The 21198-nt window shown below is 41.5% G+C and overlaps 1 protein-coding gene across 2 annotated transcripts in view; it reads left to right on the top strand.

Annotated features, from left to right (window-relative positions):
* SMYD3 (SET and MYND domain containing 3) overlaps window positions 1–21198 on the top strand; it is a 764262-nt gene that overhangs the window by 113250 nt on the left and 629814 nt on the right. For both annotated transcript variants that reach the window (XM_059716131.1, XM_014600010.3), the window contains exons 3-5: window positions 7944–8051; window positions 9201–9258; window positions 17553–17689. In XM_059716131.1, the coding sequence (XP_059572114.1) occupies window positions 7944–8051; window positions 9201–9258; window positions 17553–17689 (303 nt within the window). The remainder of the gene's footprint in view (window positions 1–7943; window positions 8052–9200; window positions 9259–17552; window positions 17690–21198) is intronic.

Here is a 21198-nt window from a genome sequence, read left to right as displayed (position 1 = left end):
TTATCATGTTCTGCTAGTGCTGCAGAAGCTTTTCTGGCCAATCTCTGAAATCTGAATGTCTGTCTTCATTCCAGTGTTCCTGTAGCAAAAGAAATAAACCAATTCACTCCATGATCAGTTTCAGTTTGCCTGCAATTGTAAAGAAAAGATGTGATCTTAACATCATTCTAGTGTGATGTTTTAAGACTGTGACACGCAATGCTGTGTGATACTGTATATCTCATCTCATTAGTGTTTTATTGGTTGGGTAAGCTATTAATCATTTTGATGTCACCTTTAGCATATTTAAATTCTATGCAGCATTTATGTTAGAGGAAAAATTGACAGATAAAGGTGGACTCCAAGGAGCAATTTTAGCTTAAGCGGGATAAAAAATACCAATATAATTACATTACACACAATGATGTCTGGACAGTTACAAGTTTGACTTTGTTTCTCGTGGACAAAAATAATTCTCTTCTGTAGATCCTTAACTTTTATTTGTCAGACACTTTGTGACACTTTCACTTCAGTGTCTGAGTTGGTGTCATTTTGTTCCCTTATGGTGTTATAATTACGATATATAAGAGAAGGCTCGCATATCGATGAAAAAATAATGAACTGTTTTATGCAGGTGTAAGAGAGGTATGCTGAAATAAATCACTGGGTACCTAATACTGACATCTTGCTTTTGAAAAGAAATACAAATGTCAGTCACTGTTTGTAAAGTTACAGCATTTGTAATCGTCTTATAACATGCAATGCAAAATAGATGGTTATTTGTTGTTGGCAAGTCCTGAAATTACGATGAATGACTGACCACTCCCAATTCTGAATATTCTCTCCTTGCTGAGACACTCGTATAACTAGACAAAAGGAATTCTGCAAACAGGAAATACAGTGGAACCCATCTTCAGTGACTGTTCTTGGAGCTACAGCAATGAATGCAGCTGCTGTTTATCCTGCTGCTGAATTTCCAGACCTGTGGAGAACCCCATGGGCTGAATGCGTATCATGGAGCTATGTCACCTGGCCTGTGTTGCTGCCTGCAGGTCAGAAATATGATGGTTGGAGGAGCAATGACAACTAATATTGCTGCTGCCAAATATCTAGCCCCACGGGCCAGATGACATGTTCGTGTGCTCCAGATCCAGCCTGTGGATTGACCCTGCACTATTCATTTAGTCCAGGAACCAGTTCCAGGTACAGACTGTGGACCAGCCCCATGCCACTTATCCAGCCCTGCAGGCCAAATGAGTTTCACACCCCATCCTAAACCATATTCAGGGAACCTTGTCTTCTTAACTCCTGTATCTTTTTATGTTAGATGTTTTCCCTGTTACAAAAAATAGCCGAAATAAAGTTCAGTGGTTTCACACACTGCTCTGAATGCCTTATTTAGATGTATGCGTATTTACAGAGTCTTTATATTAGGTTTTGAGATTTTCATGAAATACCAAAGAAGAAGATCCAAGCTTAGTGAAGTAAGTTGGGAAAAGGAAACCAAAAGAAAAGAAAATCAGCCCTATGTTCAAATGGAGTCTTGTTTAGATTAATTCCTGCAGCTCTTCCCCACTGATTTTCTTTTCAAACAGATGATGATTCACACACATCCTGTAGCACTTCTCTACGCTGGTAATCTATTTGTTCATTTTTCTGCAAAGAATGCCATAGGCTGTCACATGATTTACATTGTCCACTAAAGTCTTAAAATACCTATGTAAGGTTTTGACAAGCTCGTGCTTTACATATGCAAAGCAGTTTCTTGGAACAAGATAGTGCAACTCTTTTTGGTAGGTGCTTGAAAACATTTAGAGGTATGGGAGATGGTGACTAGGATACAAGAATTTACATCTCTGCCTTTTGAAAGTGTGATCACAGTGAAAAGTCCATTACTTGGGTGTCTGGGCTTGACAACACTGGCTCTCCTCCTGTTTGGCTATGTTTTTAACCAGCAGCATGTAGAAAGCTTTATAAACAGGGAAAATCCTTAGTTGTTTTCAAGCAGTTGTATTTTGGCAAAGAGGGGCAGGTACCTTTAGGACTAGATTCTTTTCTGCCTATTAGATGCTAAGGCACATTGCATTTCTCCCAGGAGAAAGCATTTTGTCCCATGACCCTATAGATGTATAAGTTCATTGCATTGCTTCAGGTCCTTCCAAATTATTTGGGATAAAATATGCTGTTCATTTTTTCCTGGGACATTGTGGCTTGTGCCTGTAGAGTTATCATGGGTCATTCCCCAAATAAGTTAGCCAGGATATGTGTTATCATCAGCCACCTACTGGGAGAGGAGCAGCAGTGCACCTTGGAAGAGTGATGTGTAAATGACTTCCCCGTGCCTGTTTTGGTCTGGGTCAAACTTTGGTACAATCAGGCCCACGGCAAATGTGACATGTTTACAGCCCAAGTGTGATCCCATTCCACCCTGCTCAGGTGCTTGAAAAAATGTTAATGTGTTTACTTCCATATCATGTTGTCATCTTAGGACTTCTCTGAAAGGCAGTTAAAGTAAAAGATATTTGAGCAAAGTTGAATAGGGCCATGTTTAGGCACATAGTCCAGGGGTCAGCGACCTTTTACTAATGGCAGGCCACCCCTTGGGAACTTGCCTTTGCTGCAGGCTGCAGTCTCTTGCTGCTGCCTTTGCTTTCCTTGCTTTCTGTGGTGGGCAGCTAGCTCTCTTGCCCCCTCAAATGCATCTTCCACCAAAAACATGCTACCTAAAAGTGTGGCAGGCAGCAATCTGGAGCTGTGATTTTTGCCAGCAACCATGAGCAGAGGCTATGTGTTTTGGGAGGAGTGGAAGCCCTCTGTACAAATCAGGGGTTACAGTCATTCGTAAAATATGTCTGGTGAAGTAGCAGGGGGTTAGTAAAATACGGACCAGATCTGCTCTTTACCCTTGGGCCATAGGTTGCTGACCTGACCTACCCATTGGGCACCTAATAGGTGCCATAGGATCTGGCCCGTGATATTATTTTATGTTCCTCCATTCCGATTATACTTTTACCTTTTGACACTATATCTTGAAATTCCTCAGATTCACTTAAGCTTGTCAACTGCATCTTTTGTCACTAGTTAGCTTCCTCTGAGTTTGGAAAATACCAAGTCTAGGTCGCTTCATCTTATTGCCATAGTGAAATCTCATAAATTCCAAAGGAATTATTCTATCAGTTCTGGCAGCTAGTGTCTTTTTTCACCTTGCCTATTTCTTTCTGAGATTGAAATGTAGGAAGAATTTAATGTATTTTTCTGCAGAAAAGTGAAATTGACATTGTGACCTCTCCCAAGAAAGATGCATCTCTTCAGAAATGAGTAGTCCTGGAGTTCTGGAGACCCTCTTGATTAGGAGTTTTAGATAGAAATATAGGTGGATGTTGTTTGTTGTAGGATGCATGGGTAGGCAGGTTTTTGAGTGCCCAGAGTGTTTTTAAGTAAGCTAATTGTAGACTGTCAACTATAATTCCAAAATGCCTGTCGCCTACCCCAAGCTAGTTTTGCACTCGATGCAGTTAGGCCAGTGATTTTTTTTTTTCAAACGGGGTTCTGCGAGACCCCCTCAAGGGTGTTGCTCTGAGCAGCGTTCTCTGCCATGGATGGATGGGCGGGCATGTAGATAGAGCCACACTTTTCAGCTCAGCTCTATCCTGCATCTCCTCACATGCCCTCTGCAAGCCAGTGGTTGGGGCTCTGGGTTCAGATGGCTCTGGACCCTGGTGGGCAGAGGAGGATTAAGGTGTAATGGGGCCCTGAGCAAACACAGAATTGGAGGCCCCCTCCCCACACAGGAGCTGGGCTGCAGTGGGAAGAGAGGGACCCCTTCTTCTCCTAGTGCTGTTGGGGGAGGCTGGGTGGACCCTGCTGGGCTTGGGGGGCACATACCCGTGTCTTCTCCCTGCTTTCTGACCCTACTATGGCTCAACGTACGCACACATGTAGGCGTGCACACTCTACTCTCACTCTCTGCACATGGACACAGATGCAAACGCACCCTCCCTGCCCTAAACAGACACAGACAGACAGACACAGATGCACACACAGATGCACACGCATGCACAGTTGGACACACTTCCCCTCACAGGACTTCCCCCTCTTCCACTCTCGATCACACAGAGGCAGCCCACCCCCCATGAGCTACCTGTGGCTCAGTCCAGCTCCCCGCACAGCCCCTGTTACATTTACCTGCAGGGAGCTGCTGCCCAGCTGTCCCATGCAGATGCAGAGGGCTGGGCTGGGCTGGGTCAGGCTGGGAGTGCCATGCCGTGACTCTGTGGGTGGGCAGCGGCACACTGGGAGGGGTGGCTGTGGGGGAGCTAAGATTAATTTTGTGGGCTATAGCCCCCAAGGCCCTCCCAGCACCACCGCTTGCAAAGGTGTGATGCGGCCCAATGCTCCTGGCTTGGCCCAGCCCCAAATCCCCTCCCCGCCCCTGCCAGGTGGGGCACGGCTCTCCTGGCCCAGGTTGGCCCCCTCCCCCCAGGTGCAGCACCACTCAGCTCACTCCCCTCTCTTTTTCTCCCCCAGGCATGGCATGGCTCTCCTGGCCTGGCCCTGCCTCCCTCCCTCCCATCCCCCAACCCCATTGGTGGAGGGGCTCCGCTTCCAGCTCCTAGGGAAGCAAATGTGAAAGCCGCAGTTTTAAACTTGGCACCATTTTTTGTCTCCCTGCTGAGAGTAAAAAATGGGCTCTGAGTTTAAAACTGCGGCTTTCACTTCCCTGGTGATGAGGATCCTGGGGCCCTCCCTGAACTGGTAGAGGCCCCTGGGCTTGTGCCCAGCTGGCCCAACCATTAATCTGCCTATGCTGGTGTGCGAGTCCTTGGAGAAGTAGCTGCAGTGGTGGGGACTGTGCTTGCTGCCATCAGGTACAGACTAGGGGCAGAGAGGGGGTCTCCATCTTCTCTTCTACTTCTGAACCTGCACCTTCATGTGTTCTGCTGCCCCATCCTTGCCCCTCTGACTTACTCAGTGTAGCCCAGTGCCTTGTCTCTGCTAGCTCAGTGTCCTTGCTTTCTGTCCATTTTGGACCTGAGGCTGTTCAAGTTAGATTTATCCTGGGATAACTAAGGCTGGAAATTGGCCACTGGATCTCAGTCCTGAGCAGTGACCTGGATGTGTAAGGAGTCCAGGTACCACACTTGAAGCAAATGTGCACGTGGCCAGAAGAGCCAGGGAAGAATAATCTGAAGGGGTGACTATTAATATTACATTTTATATTATAGTAATAGAATGAATTAATAACACATGTATTCATAATATAATGTTTATATAATAATATTTATAGTACAGTTATATTAGTTTTTTAAATGAGGTATTGCTAAATTCTGAAAACTTGTGGAGGGGTGTCTTGAGTCTAAACATATTGAGAACCATTGCCTAAAGCAATAGTGTGATACTGAAGAGATGGCTTTTTAAATATAAGAATCTTCAACAAGCAATTGTAGTACTTCTTTTCGAAGTAATAATATGCTCTCTTTGTAAAGTCTTTGCCTTGTACTAGTAGATTTAATTGATAGAATTTTGAGTATTTGCAATACTGAACCTCAAAATATTAATACATATTGTCCCAGTGGCCAAGACATAGGATGCCTGCCCACTTTAGTGGATGAGATGGACACATACAAGCAGAAGTAAGTGCTGTGGCTCTGCTCATGTTGAAATCTGCTCCAAAATGGATGTTCAGAGATGCCTATATACCTATTTACCATCTGGTTTGAACAGACAAGAAGTTTCTTTGCCTTTCCTAAAATTGGTTTTGACCAATCCTCTATCTTTGTTTTGACTACAGTATCCCAAACTCAGCAAACAAACAGTCTGAGATGATTAAACCCTGATTCAGAATGCAGTATATGTTCTCAGTATCTGTAGAGCCAGATATTCAGTATCTTGCTATTGCCAAAGACATATATTCCTAGCCAGGATGCCATCCTGGGGTGCTGTGAGATCCTTTTAAGGGTGCTACAGGGTGCCACACAATATTAATAGGTGTGTGAACATATACACATGGGAAACCCACAAATTTCAAATTTTTCTAATAGGAATTCATAACGTCAAAAAATTCTGACCTGTTGTGGGCTCACTGAGTTCTCTGCAACAGAAGAATTGCTCTATTATTTTTCTTGAGTCAAAAAAACAATGAAAACAAAGAGCTGGCATTTTCTGAGGTGTGCCTTGAGGTTAAGGCAGGATCCCATGAGTCTAATGAGGTTGAGAATTATTGGTCTAAGGTATGCATTAGTTGTGAATCTAGCCTGATTTAGGTAAGAAACTCGATGCTTTAGTTTATGATTTACAGTTAGCTTAAATACAGATGTTCTAAGCTTATGAGGCATGGACAAAAGTGAAAAAATACTTCCTGTATTTTTGACATGAAGTAAATGATCATGTAATTAAAGATCGGACCATGATGTATATGTACAAAGGAACTGACTTTAGTTGCCCAAGTGATCTTAAATCTGGTTTTTCAAGTACTTGATCTTTCAACCTAAATACCCCTTTGATGTTGTGTTTGTAACTTCTTATTTTAAAAGTTAAAATCAAATTTTATAATGTGTTACTATAGCAATATTCCCATCATGCATCATCAAGGCTTGAACTCTGATCTTTATAACTGGATCAACACACTTAAATATGTGTGTTGTCCCAGAGGGGAGGGTGGGTGGCTGGAGGCAGTTTTAGTGGGGAGAAGGGCCTGGTGCTTTAGAATACTTAGTTATTCTTTTGGCAGCCCACCAAATTTTGCTGACAGCACAAGTGGTAGAAGAGACATGTGTTTTGTCACTTCCCCTCAATGCCACTAGCAGTTTGAATTCCAGCAAACTCCTGAATGGGAGTTTCATGGGACAAATGAAAAGCACTTCCCTAGCCTGAGGCAGGGCTGTCAAGTGCCACACATTTTGGGTGATGCTTGTACATTTGGCAAAGCTGCTGCATATTCCCTCACTTCAGCTGAACTGTCATGCATTTTGCTGAGCTGGGGGATGATTGCAGGCATTTCTGTATTTTGGTACGTAGACACTTCTGTGGTGCTGTTTCTATTGCTACTTGCCTTGCTGGATTAATGCCAGGAAGAAAGAGCGAGAAGCAGGGGCTGGAGTAGTTGTAAGGTATGGAGCCCAATATTGGCTGCAGACTCCCTCACTCTCACTACTTGGGGTACTAGCTGCCCAGTGCTCCCAACCGTCAGACTTCCCACTTAGCTTTAGCACTTGTCCGCTCTCCCTGCATTCACCTCTCTCTCAGTAGAATCTGCACCAGCTTTTTCTGCATTTCAGTGAAGAACCTTTGGAGTTCTCAGCACCTCAAACCCCAGCGGTGCTATCAGCCTTAGTAACCACCTGCCTAGTTACTCCAATAACTTCCCATTCATATCCTTTGCCCCAATCCCCAGATGCTCTCAAGCACCTGCCTCTGCCACAACTGCTACATTAGTCAAGTTGTGTGACCCAACATTGCTATTGCTTGGGCCAAGCTGCGTTGACCATAAGCGTACGAATTACGTCATTAAGTAAATTGCATAAAACATTCTATATGGAACAGAACAAAACTTGGCTCCTATGGCAAGGGCTTTCCCTTGGTGTGTGGCACCAGCTTGCTGCAAGTCATGAAAAGGCTGAAAGATGACCAAGAGGGTTAAATGACCAAAATGTTGAGGTTACTACTGGTTCCCTCTATAGCAGCAGTTCCCAACCTGAGGTCATGACCCACATGAGGATTGTGGGGGCAATGCTGGCAGCGCCGCACACAAGATGAGCCGCGTCATGTGCCAGGACCTCCCCGGTCCCTGGGCAGCTGCTGCCACACTCTGCTCCCAGCAGCGGGTCACAGCAAAAAAAGGTTGGGAACCACTGCTCTATACCCTGTCTCATTAGTGCATGTGTTTGTCTAAAAGTATACAGTGATCTTGTTGGTTGTGGGTGGTTTTTTTTTAAATCTTTTTTTTCTTTTCTCCCCTAATATAGAAAGAAGATTGGCAGGACCACAAACGGGAATGCAAGTGTCTTAAGAGCATTGAGCCTAATATTCCTCCTGACTCTGTGAGACTTGTTGGAAGGATTGTTTTTAAACTAGTAAGTGACATTGTGTTAAATATATTCAGTCCTGTAGTTTCACAAAAAACACTCTTGCGCTCTACATTTTTAATGTAATTAAAGATTAGAAAGTGGAGATGACTGGGTAGATGAACAAAATGCGAAATGAATTTTGCATTACAAAATCAATAATTAATTCTCAGCAACTCAGGAAGGATTGAGACATATGAAAATGGACAAAATTATGCTTCAGGGACCTGTTTATGAAACTGCTGTAGGGCAGCAGCCTCTGTTGAAGCCAGTGGGATTTTCTCTCATGCAATGGCCATATAATGGAGCCTCAAAATTTGTCTGCCTGAGAAATGGAAGTCAAAGCAGTTTTTTTGTCATGATCCTTTACCAGTAAAACCGCTATGAGTTTTGCCATTGACTTTAATGGAACTAGGATCAAGCTGTATTTGAGCAGAAGCAAATACAGAAGATTTGTCAGAAGGACTAGTGGTGGTGAATATTTTGTTTTGGGATGAATAGTGCCATACTTTGTGAGCCTTGTTAGCTTAAACTTTGTTGAATTTTTCTAACTCCCTTGAAATCCCTAGTAAGCTTACAGTTTTTTGGAAATTGTGATTCCATTGTTAATTTGTGTGGGCTAAATCCCATGGTTGGTCAATCTGCTTTTGACTGCGGGGTTCAAATCAGCAAGGGTTTTGCCATTTTTGCCAGTCTCAGTCAGTCTCATTCCCATACACAGTATGTGTTTGGCATGGTTTAAAGCTTTGCAGTATGATCTGATATATTATTTCATACACTGGTAAGTGTATTTGGCAATGTTAAAGGTCAATTAGACATACATTAATTACAATCACATGGAGTGAGAAGATTTCTTGCCTCATAAATTGTTTCCAGTTACAGGACACAGGCAAAAGTAAATTGCTAAGGACAAGCTGCCAAAATCAGGAAAATAAATTAGGGCAAATGTCATAACAGAAATTTTATTTAGTACTTTTATGATGGATTATAAAATAATGAATTTGGAACTAAATAGATTTAATGTTGATCCTGCTACTCTTTTACTTACCTCACAGGAGTACAGCATGAAGCATCAGTTTGGGTTTTGGCAATAGTTTGAGCCATACAAGTGCTAATTATCTATCTAACTATCTATTTATTATTTGTTTTTATCTTTAGCTTAGAGAATCAGCATGTCCTTCTGAAAAGCTCTACACTTTGGCTGATCTTCAGTCAAGTAAGTCATCACCAACCATACTGCTATAAATGTGTCTCGACTTCTGCTATTTATACACACGCATACACACACGCGCGCGCACACACATACACACACACACACACACACACACACACACAGTCTTGTTTGTTTGCATCTTGTCTGAAAATTCATTCTGTATGTATGGAAAACAAAAAACGGCAAAGTGTAAATGTACTGAAAAAAAAGCTTTTGCAATTCTTGAAATTTCTGTAGAAAAGCAGGGTGCAGATTTTATCCATCTCTAGTGCTAGACAATCTTATGCCCATTCCATGACCTACAGGAGTATATAGAAATTTGACTCATTTAAAAATATATTTGTTGTCCTTTTTCCATTCTTCCCTCCTTTCCTCCCTCATCCTATCTATTTCAGTTTGTCGTAAGTTTGTTTCTTTTGGACAAAGATTCAACAGAAATTCTAATGAGAGGAGAAGTAAGATTGTTTGAAGTTCTCAAGATTTTCTTTTTAACCTGGAAACTCAATTGTGGGGAAAAAAAAATGTTATGCCAGTATGATTCTTGTATTTCCATAGGTTTCAGCTACTCATTAGTAGTTCTGCTTCCTAGTGTTTTGAAGTTAGACTACTGCTAAAGTAGACATTCCTGATCCTTTCAAGCTTAGACTAACTCTAAATCCCTGTCATCATAATGGTAAAAGGAAAACACGGTCCTAATTTAGCCCATTACAGCAGAATAAAAATTTAAAGGAACTCTGTCTAGATTAATACAAACCTATTTCTTTCCTTTTTAAAACTGTTCTAATTTGGCAAGAATCCATGGTCTGGACCTTAAATAACTTTATATTTGTAGCTTTGCCTGCCATGTCAGCCAACAGTTATTATATTACTTACTGTTTTCCTGTTGTAGTCCCTGCCAACATATTCATCTTCTCTCTTCATAAAAAGACAAGGGAACATTAATAAGGCAATAGTTTAGGTGAAAAATGTGGAACAGAATTAATTATTAATCTGCATAGTCAGCCAGTAGAACCTGAAAAACAGCATTTCCAGTTACTCTAGTGAGGTGACTGAACAGTGAATCTCAGGAGGATCTCAGCATCCTACAGAACTGAGCTGTGAGTGAGTAAAATGATGCAGAGTTTGTGAACTTCTTTAAAAAAACAACAACCTAATGATAAAATTCTCACTTGCAAGAAAATTCAGGAACTGCACAGTGGTGTCTGCACTATCTCTGGTTTCAGAAAATTGGTTTCATTATTAGTTACTTTAAAAAGTAACAAATTATACAGATAAAATGTATCTGTCTCATCCGTGTTTGCTTCTAGAGCTTTAATTCTAGGACATCTATTGTGTAATCTACTTAAACTCAAAAGTGAAGCTTCCTTCAAAGGTATGAGGTACTAGCCAAAATTGCTATTTTTGGAATAGCACCCAAATGAATTACGACCTTAAGTCAAATTGTGCGCTAAGGAAATGCTTACTTTTTTGACCTTATAGTTTTCTGTTGCATTGATTAGAGCATTTTTAGGGCTGAGGAGTTGGCCAGAGCACCTGATGCCCAAATGTTTTTTCCAATAGCTCTCTCAACTGTTGTCGTCTTTGGCAGTCCCTCACAGTGGATGATGGTTGTCTTCCATGATTGTCTTATCTGTGGGTTCAAAGATGGCTGATGGGGCCAATCTGGGATTGATAGACTCTGTTGTAACTCAGACGTGTTTCCATGCAGGGTGGGTGGCTCCGGATTCTTGATTTGATCTGCAATATGCTGTTTCTGGCATTCCTGCTTTTCCAGCTCCTGTTGCCATCATAAGGTTTCAAAGTATGGAGATCCTTGCAGCAGACTCTTACTCCATTTGGAGTGGTCCCAACTATACAATTGAGCCAATAAAAGAAATCACAAAAAGTGTTGTCCCTATTGTAAAATACATTTTAAAGATAGCAAGTTGATCTGTTGTGCCTGTTTTGGGAGGACTTGCAGCTTGCTCTTGGGAGTTAGTTTCTTTTAGTTCTGCCCAAGTTTGGTGTTTTTTGTTGGAAGGGGCACTACTGAATCAGACAGCAGTCAGGGGACTGCATTGCAACAAATATTTCAGAGTTCCACTTGGAAGTAAGTGTCTCTATGCACAGATGCAGTCAACTACTGAACTTGGTCAGATGTCACCTTTTAGAAAGCATCTGGCTGCTTTCCTGAGAGAATGTGATGGGGTACTGTAATGGGTCTGGAGCTCGGGCAGCAAAGACACCTCCTAGTGGCCACCTGGATCCCATCTTGCTTGTCCTGTCTAGCCTCTCAGGATCCCACCCCGTTGTCTCACCTGCCCTGCTTTAGTGTTTATTAGACAGGGAGGCTGCCTCTGAAAGGCAGGGGGATTCACTTCAGGTCTTATGTCCTTGTCTGGGTTGAGAACTCCTGGCCTTGACCTGTTTTACTTTGGCTGAGACCCTCCACCCGAGGTCCAGTGTCCCAGGGCTCTAGGCTCCCAGGCCCCAGCTCCAACCTCACCCTTTGTGGGCTCTGGGCCTCTCAGCCACAGGCTCACCCTTCGTGGGCTCTGGACTCATACCCTCAGTCTTTTCTGTCTCACACCACAGTCCTTCAGCTGACAGCAGTGTCCCCTGCCGCCTCCAAAGGGTTTAGGACCTGGGATGCCCCTAACACCTTTCTCAGTGTTCTCTTTCTCCCCTACAGCCACAGTCTAGTCCTTCAGTTCAACTTAACACACACAAAAAGATGAGCATCCACTTCCAAACAGAAGTGGATTGTTTGGATTGTTGACCCAAAGTGTTGACTTTTGGTCAGCACCACATCATGGCAATGAACTGCAACCCAAAGCCCCAAAATACTTATCTCTGCTGCTCAGTGGTGCAGGAGCTTCCTCCTTGCAGCTTCCCTACAGTCTGGAGTCCTTCTTCCTTAGCCAGCCAGGTCCCTCTCTTCCCTGGAGCTCTGCTGCTTGCAGCCTGCAGGGACAGACTCACAATCTTGCCTCAGGCCCTGGGTTTATATACCTCTAAACCCCTCCTTGGGTCACTTATCTGTAACTTCTACCTCAGACGTGTCAATCACTGACTGTCCTGTGCTGGCTGCATCTGGGCAGGTGGGTTTTTTATTAAAGAACCCTCTGCCCCTATCAGTTCGTCTTGGGGGCTGCTTCCTAGCTCCCTCTCTCCTTCAGTGATGGGGTAGAGGCCCCATTACAGGTGCATTGACCAGAAGGTATCATGGTGACCTTGAGTCGTACAGCTTTCACAACTACCCTGTTTTAGGTTGGCTTGTTGTTCAGAGTTCAGCTAGCTAACCTTTGTGACCTGAATATGGCTGGAGGCTTTGCTGATTTGGATTATTTGAGAGGATGCAGACACTGGTCCAGCAAAAGCAATTCCTGATTGTTTCCCCTCTTACGCCAAAAACCATGACAGATACTTGTAAGCGAAAGCCATACTTTGTGTTACTTACTGTCCTAAAGATTGCTAGTGCTGGTAGAGAACTTACATTCAAAATGAAAACCACTTTGATTTGAAGATTTTTTTGCTTTTCATGTCTTCTCACAGAAAGAGCTTGTAGATAATATCACTGTAAATGCCCCAAAATAAATGTTGGACCTGGTTGACACTGTTTTTGTCAATATTTGAATAGTTTTTGACATGGAATTTATGTAAAAATTGAAGTCTTTACATCAGTGGTGGTCACGATATATGGAGTCAAAGCCCTTCTCAAACATTTTCTTAGGCAGAACAATGAGCTTTTTTTCTTCCTTGTCTGGTCCTGGAGACCAAGACCCCTTAGCAATCCTTTATGTAAGACGCACAGAAATCTAATGTTTAACATCACAACTGCAAGCAAGTATCAATACAGAGATTAATATTTTACTGACATTTTTGTTTTCCACCAAGAGCTACAATGATCCAGCAGCACCACTACTGTTGTTTAATTTTAGTTCACACCATCACTTTTCAATATTATGAGAAGCTTTTTTAGATGGATAAATATTTTCCTTTATTTTCTATATGGTTTATACACCACAGTGTTAGATAACTAGTTTGGCTTTATATTATTTTATTTCTTAGAGCCGATGTATTCCTCCTTTTCCTCCTTTTTGAAGGTATACTCTGCCAATTATATTATCTGTACAATGTCTTGTATATTTTGCATCTGAGATTAGAGGCCTGAAGTGTGTTATCTTTTGTCTTCTACTGCTTTTGCTACTCTTGTATTCTAAAATGGTATTCATACCTACAGGTTTAAAAATACTGAAGATTTTACAGGTTTGATTTCTGTGTAAGATGTCTCCAGAAGTCTACCCCAGTTAAATAAAGTAAGACTTGGTATGCAGAAAAGAGAACATTTGTAACAGTTTTTACAGGTACTTATCTGATTTCCACTAGAATCAGTAGAAGATGCATAACTAAAACCCTGTGAATAGTTTAGAAAACTTTCCACAAACCTTTTATAACAGGATCTGGCTCAATTAAACAAATTTCTAAGAACATAGACTGAAAGCATTTACAAATTCTGTGTTACTTTGATTTTTGCTTTGGTCTCATGATGAGATGTAAAAACCTAGGTCTTGATCATTTGCCATTAAAGATCACATGGGATTATTTTCGCCAGAATTGTAAGCTGGGATACCCCTGGACAAATTCCAATTTGGGTAATTGCATTCTGCTTCTCTCTCTAAACTCTCCCTGAAGTTTCAGTTGGATGCAGTATTCTTGTTCACATCTGTCCTGAGCTGTAGCATCCCTTTGCACTGTGCTGTTAAATGGCTTCTGCTTTCCATCCCAGAGGTGGTTTCATTTCAGTGTTAGGTGAAGTGAAACATATCTTTATAATAAATACATACATTCCACAAAATGTATGTGCATCATATGGGACAGCTGGCATTTTGTAAGAGCAAAGTACAGTACTAGGTTCTTTTTTTAAACTAAAGCTTTAAGGAAAAAAACAATTCAATGCTCAGACTAGTGAACATTTATGAAGCTTGTGACCTTTTGAAATGTTTTTAGCTTTTTTTAGGTCTACTAGGTGCCTTGCTGTTGCAGTGATGCACACAACCTGTACTTGTATAGCTGTGTCCAGGGGAGGATTGAGGGGAGCTGCAGTGGTGCAAATACACCCTCTCCTCCCTACCTTTGATTTGTGGTTCATCCAAAGTTTAAAACTGGCGGTGCCTGCAGTGATCGAGTCACTTAACTTAATGGCTCATTATAATCTTCCTGATTCCTTCTCAACTCTTCATTCTACAGATGTTAATAAACCTTTCTCCTTTTTTAATGAACTTAATGGTTTCAGTTGTAGTTTCTAAATCTGGGAAAGTAATAGCAAGCCTTGGAAGGGGGTTCATTTGTAGCAGAGTGGAAACCTGATATGGTCATTGCTGGTTATCTATAGGTTGGCTGGTAAATCTGGTGTTGTACAAAACTGCAAGTATAGACTTAAGTCGCATCATGTAGCTAATTTTGGGATGGCCAGCAGTATTTCTAGAATGTCCATGTAAAGAAGCAGACTGTAAGTGGGTTTGTGTGCCTTCTGCCTTGAAGGATGGCTTTTGCTCTCTTGGGATCTTCTAAGGCAGTCCTCCTATATGCAAACACAGTCTTGGCACTAAACAAATAAATAAATGAACAAAGAAAAATTCTCATCCCTTCCCTGGACAGCAGGAGAGGTCCTTTAGCTCTGTCTCTGTACCATTGCATGGGCATTCCTGATAGTGAGCTTAGCTGGGATTCAGTCTTCCTCCTGACCACTAAGTATAAAAGGGGTGGCTGCTGCTTCACAGTATGCCAGTCACTTCTGGACTGCGGTTTGCCGGTGCATGGACCAGTCTGCAGTCACTTCTGGTCCTCAGTCACTTCTGATCTTTGGTTTGCTAGTCCACGGTTTAAAAAGGTTGGGAACCACTGCCCTAGCTCACTACTTTCTGCTCTCTCCTCTGGAGTTTTAACTGCTAGTGGGATATTCTCTCACTAGATAACCATCTGCAGCTGGGCTTCTACACCAGGGCTGTCTGCTCCCTGTTAAAGGGCCAGACCTTCCTGTTACACAGACTTCTATGGAGCTGTGTGAGGATCTTGCAACTGAGGAAAGTCATATCAGTCCAAAAATAAATTACTGTTGTCATCTGGAAATGGAATACCCCAGATTGCTTCAGGTCTGTAGTTGCCAAATTCGCCAACTTCGTATTGGTTAAGTCAGCTGGTAGAGAATTGAGAGGAGATTATTACTGCCTGCTACTGATGAGTAAGCCATGTAACTAATGTTGACAGAATAGTCATGGATTGTAAGAATACTGGCTCCCCTAACTGTGATGGAGCCATTGATTGCACTTTGCTCATAGTTTGCCCTTCTCAAGGACAAGGAACAATGTCAACTTGATCCTCATCTCCACCTGTCTCTGAGATACTGTCAAACAAATTTAGATATCTTCCAAAATTGAGCTTCTTGCTGTAGTTATGCCAGAGGTTAACTTGAACCCTAATATACTCCTAGGGCTAGCTAACAGCACGCTGGGCAAGCATCTTTAAGGCTGAGCTGGAATAAGCAGTTTAGAAAATGGAGTAGGACATGTAGAATGAAGAGTTTGGTACCAACCAGGGGCATATAAAGTAACACGCAGTTCCTTTGTGCATAGCAAATGAATGGGAAGTTAATAGGGAAAAGGGGTAGATCATTCAGGCCTCAGGAATTGTGGGACTGTGGTGCAGAACTGTCTAACCACAAGCTCAGCAACATGTGCTTCAGTTGCATCTTCACTGCAAAGTGGGTGAGAAGGAGCCTGGTCTTTAAAGTGAAACATGAACCTTAACTCATACATCTAGCTAGGCAAGTGAGCCTGGGATTAAATGTTTTGTATGTGGAGATATTTTGTAGGAGACTTTAGTCAACACGTGGGTAAGAATGTAAGGTAAACCTCTAGGGTGAAAGTAACTAGTATGGTCAAGGCTTGTTTGTTTTTTATAAGATGCATGTGTTTGTGTTTCAATATATCCCAAGTAAGTGTATTGAGACATTGTTCTTAACACATTGGCAGTTTGTTGACTCAATTGTCGTCAGTTGTGATAATAGGACATCTCTATTGTTGGAGGTATAGCGGCTTCAGTAGAAAGCAAGAGTATTGTCTTTCTCTTGGACTGTTAATTTCGCATTTTGGGAAATATTTCAGAATTGGAGGAAGTGGAAGGGAACCTGTATTATGGTGTTTATTCCAACACTGTATTCTACAGGAGACTAATATTGGTATATACCTATCGTCTTATGATTGCAGTTTGTAAAGCGTTTTGATTCTACCCTCTCTTATGAAAGTCATTTTTATTTTGCACTGATACTGAATACTAAAGCAGTAGGATCAAATCCACCACTGGTGTAGGTGGCTGCAATTTCAGTGGGACTGTGACAGTGATGAATTTGTTTTGTAATGTATAATAATAAACTCCCACTTTAAAATCTTCTTGTAAGCCTTTTTTACACTGATTGATATTTAAACCCATTCATATTTCTTTTCTCCCACAATGTTTCTTTCACCATAACAAGCAATAAGGAAGAAGGAAGTGCAGGTGAGGTCATGGGGCACTGAACAGAGTTAGAAACCTGGCTTCCATTCCCAGCTCTGTCATGCACTTGCTGTTTGACTTTGGGGCACCTAATACACAGCTCTCAGTGCCTTCACTGGCAGGGTTAGGTGATCAGCTGTTTTGAAAATAGAGTAAGTTTCTCTGTATTTCAGATCACACTTGAAAACAGGAATAATTATGCTCCAGTGCATAGTATTTTATTTTAGATTGTGTTATTTAATATGCAGAAATATTTACTTAAGCTACTTCTGGTTCTGCTCAACCTTTGGTGCATTATCCTTGACTTTATATACCATGATCTCTGTACTCTGTAAATTGCTCTGGTTTTCTGTCTGGCAGCATAAAACATCTTTGCGACCAGTTCCTATGAAGAATGTAATATTAATATGCCCCAATGTAAGGAGAGACAAACTATTGGATAACATGCAAACATATCTTTAATGTAGCAAGCTCACCTTGACTAATTTTTTATCTAACATCTTACATCTGTTTACACATCTGTTTTATCTATAGGCCTTTGATCTTTTGATTACCATAATGCATATATATTTTGCCAATAGCAACCTGATAAATGCTGCTTTATGATGATATGTGGCTGTCAAAATAGTGAAATATGTTTGACCTCTTTCACAATTAAATTTCGGGTTTGAAGTGTCTAGACTGCACAGCTGCCATTGGTTGTCTGCAAGATGTTGGCAGAAGGTTTTGTTTATGCTTTGGTTTATCTTTATTTCTTTCTTTAGATATTGAAAAGCTAAGTGAAGAAATGAAAGAGGGCCTTGGGCACCTTGCACAAACATTACAGCTTTATTTGAAAGCAGAGGTCCAGGATGCTTCTCAGCTGTCACCTGCAATAGACATTTTTCAGATCTTCGCAAAAGTAAGTGTTAAAACTGATTTCTGACAACTCCATAAATTATCTACTTTTATTCTTGATTTATTTTTTGGGTGGGTGTACAACAGAAACCTTTTTGAGAAAGCAGTGATAGATGACAATGTCAGGTTAAACAGTAAATTTTATTCCACTTCAGTAATTATTTAAGCAAATCCCTCTCCATTGAACAGCAGGTTTTCTTCTGACAGGATTGTTACTCAAATTAAAAATAAATAATTGCAACAAAAGGCTTTTTTTTTTTTTTTACATGAACACTGACATTTTTGGTGTAATTTAATAAAAATGGATGCATTGGAAATGACGTAGGATGATTAATGAGTAACTTCTTTTCCAGTTATATTGCTTTCCTTGAAAAGATATAAAAGAGGATGCAGTTATTATTCTTCCATCCAGAATATTTCTGAAAAAGTAAAATCTTACTTTTGCTTTATATTCAGTCATTTTGCTAATAAGTGTTAAGATGTTACTTAATAGCGTTGCATTTCACAGATTTTGATTTTTGATATCATGGAAATAACATAATGAGATGATTAGAGGTAGAAGTCTGAACGTTTCGTTTTCTCATATCACTTAAAAATATGAAGCGTCTTATATACCATTGGCTTTTCTAGTTCATATTTTTTTTGCTTTGGTTGTGGGAAGTTCTGGTAAACAGTTCTTCTAGAAGTACTGTGAATGGAAGATACTTATTATTTTACTTAAGAATGCCTTTTGTAGATTGACTAATTTGTTTATATGTACCCCAACATGAGATTTCTCACTCACCTGGCTTAGATTTATGTGTACATACTGTCAATTGTTCAACTATGATGTGCAACAGGGACTCTGGACTGCAGGGCTTCTGTAGGGTTCAGATCCAGACCATGGGACTTCTGGCCACAGCTGCCAGAATTTCTGTGCTGGTTTCAGCAGCCAAGGAGTCAATGCTGCTGTCAGAGACATAACCACAAGGGTCTGTGCCCTGAGGGCCAGGAGTGGCTGGCAGCCAGGGTGGCTGCCATTCTTGCACCCTGTGCTCTAGCTGGCACTCTGGTCACCCAATCCTCATTATGCTACTGTCTGTCATGGCTTAACCCCCATGCCTGTGGCAGCCAGAGCCACTGTGTCAGTGTGGCCAATATACGTTGGCTATTATTTAACCATTTACAGGCTGCATTTGGCCCACAGTTCACTGTTTGGTCAGTCTTCCCCCAGACTTTATTCCTTTGCTGAAATAAAAAGGTAGTGCCTTTTAAAATGAAGTTTGAATATATAGAAGTATCTCTATTTTTTGGCTTTTTGTTTGATGATTGACATTATTTTTCATCTAACAATGGAATTTTTTTAGATAGTTGAATTTGGTAACTTAACGTCAGTTTTCTCATGCTGAACAAAATTTGCTCTGATGCAAAGGGGTTATACAAAGCCTTATGTATTGCTTAAAAACCTTCATGAAATGTGTAAATGCCATCAGGAACCCTTGGTGACCTTTAGACATTAACATTTTCAGGGGAATTTCCCTTGGAATATGCTAATAATATTAATTTTGCCTTACTGAATTGGCATCCTTGAAAGTCAGTCTGGAGCTAAGAAGGTATTTATTTCATAGATCAAATCAAGTCATAGTTTGTGAGGAATCCTCTCAAAATGGTGTTGTTGACTTCTGCATCTTAAGAAACTTGAAGTGGAAGCTCTAATGATACTGATGCTGGTGGCTGTTATCCTCCCATCAAATTCTGTGAAGAATAGTGTTGGCTGTATCAGGTAGAGAAGAGGGATAGCTATTTTTTACATTTTCTCAGTTCTCACTTTCAGAGATAGTAATAAGAATATATCTCTAATTTTATCTGAGTCATAGATCTAATGCATTCCTGTGGTAAAAAAAAAGATAATATTTATCTTCCAAAAGTCCCATCTTTTTTCCTTGATTGATTTACTGCTGACCATATAATTCTTTATTAATGATAAGATAACAGAATGAAATATGTCTTCCTGAAATCTTAACAGAACTTCCATTATTTATTTAAGCATTTTTTTTACATGCATTTAACTTTGTGTAGCTCTCTGCTGCTTTTACTTTAGAGAATGAACAAGCTGCAGACACAGCATATGTAATATACTGTTTCTAGTGTGTTGAAAATATAAAGCCAAGTGTTTCTTCCTCTGCTATGGGCCTTGTAAAATGCATGCCAATAAATAGGGCTTTCACAAGACACCAGAATATCTTTATGTGACATAACAGTTAGCGGGGGAAGAATAGAACAAAATATATGTATATCTGCATAGGTCTAGAGAAACAGACTCTTTCATCTAAGGACAAAACTGCATTTTCACAGTCTGTGGAGATCCCTTGTTTCCTAATACTGGGAATGCCTCTTTTTGAATCTGGAGGGGACCTTGGCAGTCACCACTGTGTCTGAAGTGTACTCCTGTATAAATCATGGGTAACTTTTCTCTCTCAAGTGATATTAGGTAGTAACCTAGTTGCAAAATGGTTCTGACGAGCATGACTTCTATTTATTTTCTAATATAAGAACAAGGGGACAATTTATTTTAAAACTGATAAATTCCCCCCCCCCCCCTTTTTTTTGTATATGATACCTAACAACCATGGAACTTATGGTCTGAAGATATGACTGAGGCTGCCTGCCTACTAAGACTCAAAGAAGCATTAATTGTTTACATGGAAAATGAAAGCATCCACATTTAAATTATATAGGACAGCGGTTCCCAACATTTTTAGATTGCAGACTGGCAAGGCATGGGCAGGAAGTGACTGCAGACCGGCAAACTGAGGACTGGCAAACTGCAGTCCAGAAGTGATCAGCATACTGCAGAGCGGCAGCCAGCCCAGGCTGGGTGCTGCCCCACAGTATGCCAGTCACTTCTGGACTTTGAACTGGTAGCCAACCCTCCTGCAGACCGACAGCCAACCCTTTGTGGCCTGGTACCAGGCTGTGGCCTGGGGGTTGGGAATCTCTGCGATAGGAGACAGTTGTTTGTATATGTGACTTTCTGTTTTTCCCTCTAGAAGAGTGTATAAACTCTCGTGTTCCACAGTACAAGTCAGTGGTGATCAACCTTTTTTGGCCTGTGGGCCAGATGAGCAGTGTCAGGTTGGTCCGCGGGCCAGATGTGGGCCTGAGATGGCTCCAAGTGCTGGCCCAAATAGGCCCAATCCAGCTCTGTGGAAACAACCTAATGGGGAGGGGGGGCTAATTCAGCTGTGTGGGGCTGGGGCCCTGATGCATGAACCCATGCAGGAACAGTGCAGCTCTGGCTCAATCCAGCCACGTGAAAATGTGGCCCAGTCCCTCCAGGCCAGCCTGGTCAGGGCCTGATACAGTTGTACGGAGCTTGGAAACTTGGCAGTTAGAGAGGGGTGGCAGTGTTAATCGCCACGGCTTCTCCATTGCCAAATTTTCAGACCCAGGGAGAGCCCTGAGGGCCAGATGTGGCCCACAGGCTAGGGTTTGAACACCCCTGCTATAGGGTATATACTTATAGACAGGAGT

This window comes from Alligator mississippiensis, chromosome 1 (genome assembly GCF_030867095.1).
Source record: "Alligator mississippiensis isolate rAllMis1 chromosome 1, rAllMis1, whole genome shotgun sequence".
Lineage (NCBI taxonomy): Eukaryota > Metazoa > Chordata > Crocodylia > Alligatoridae > Alligator > Alligator mississippiensis.
The sequence above is the reverse complement of the archived record's forward strand: the minus strand, read 5'-3'. Positions and strand labels throughout refer to the sequence as shown.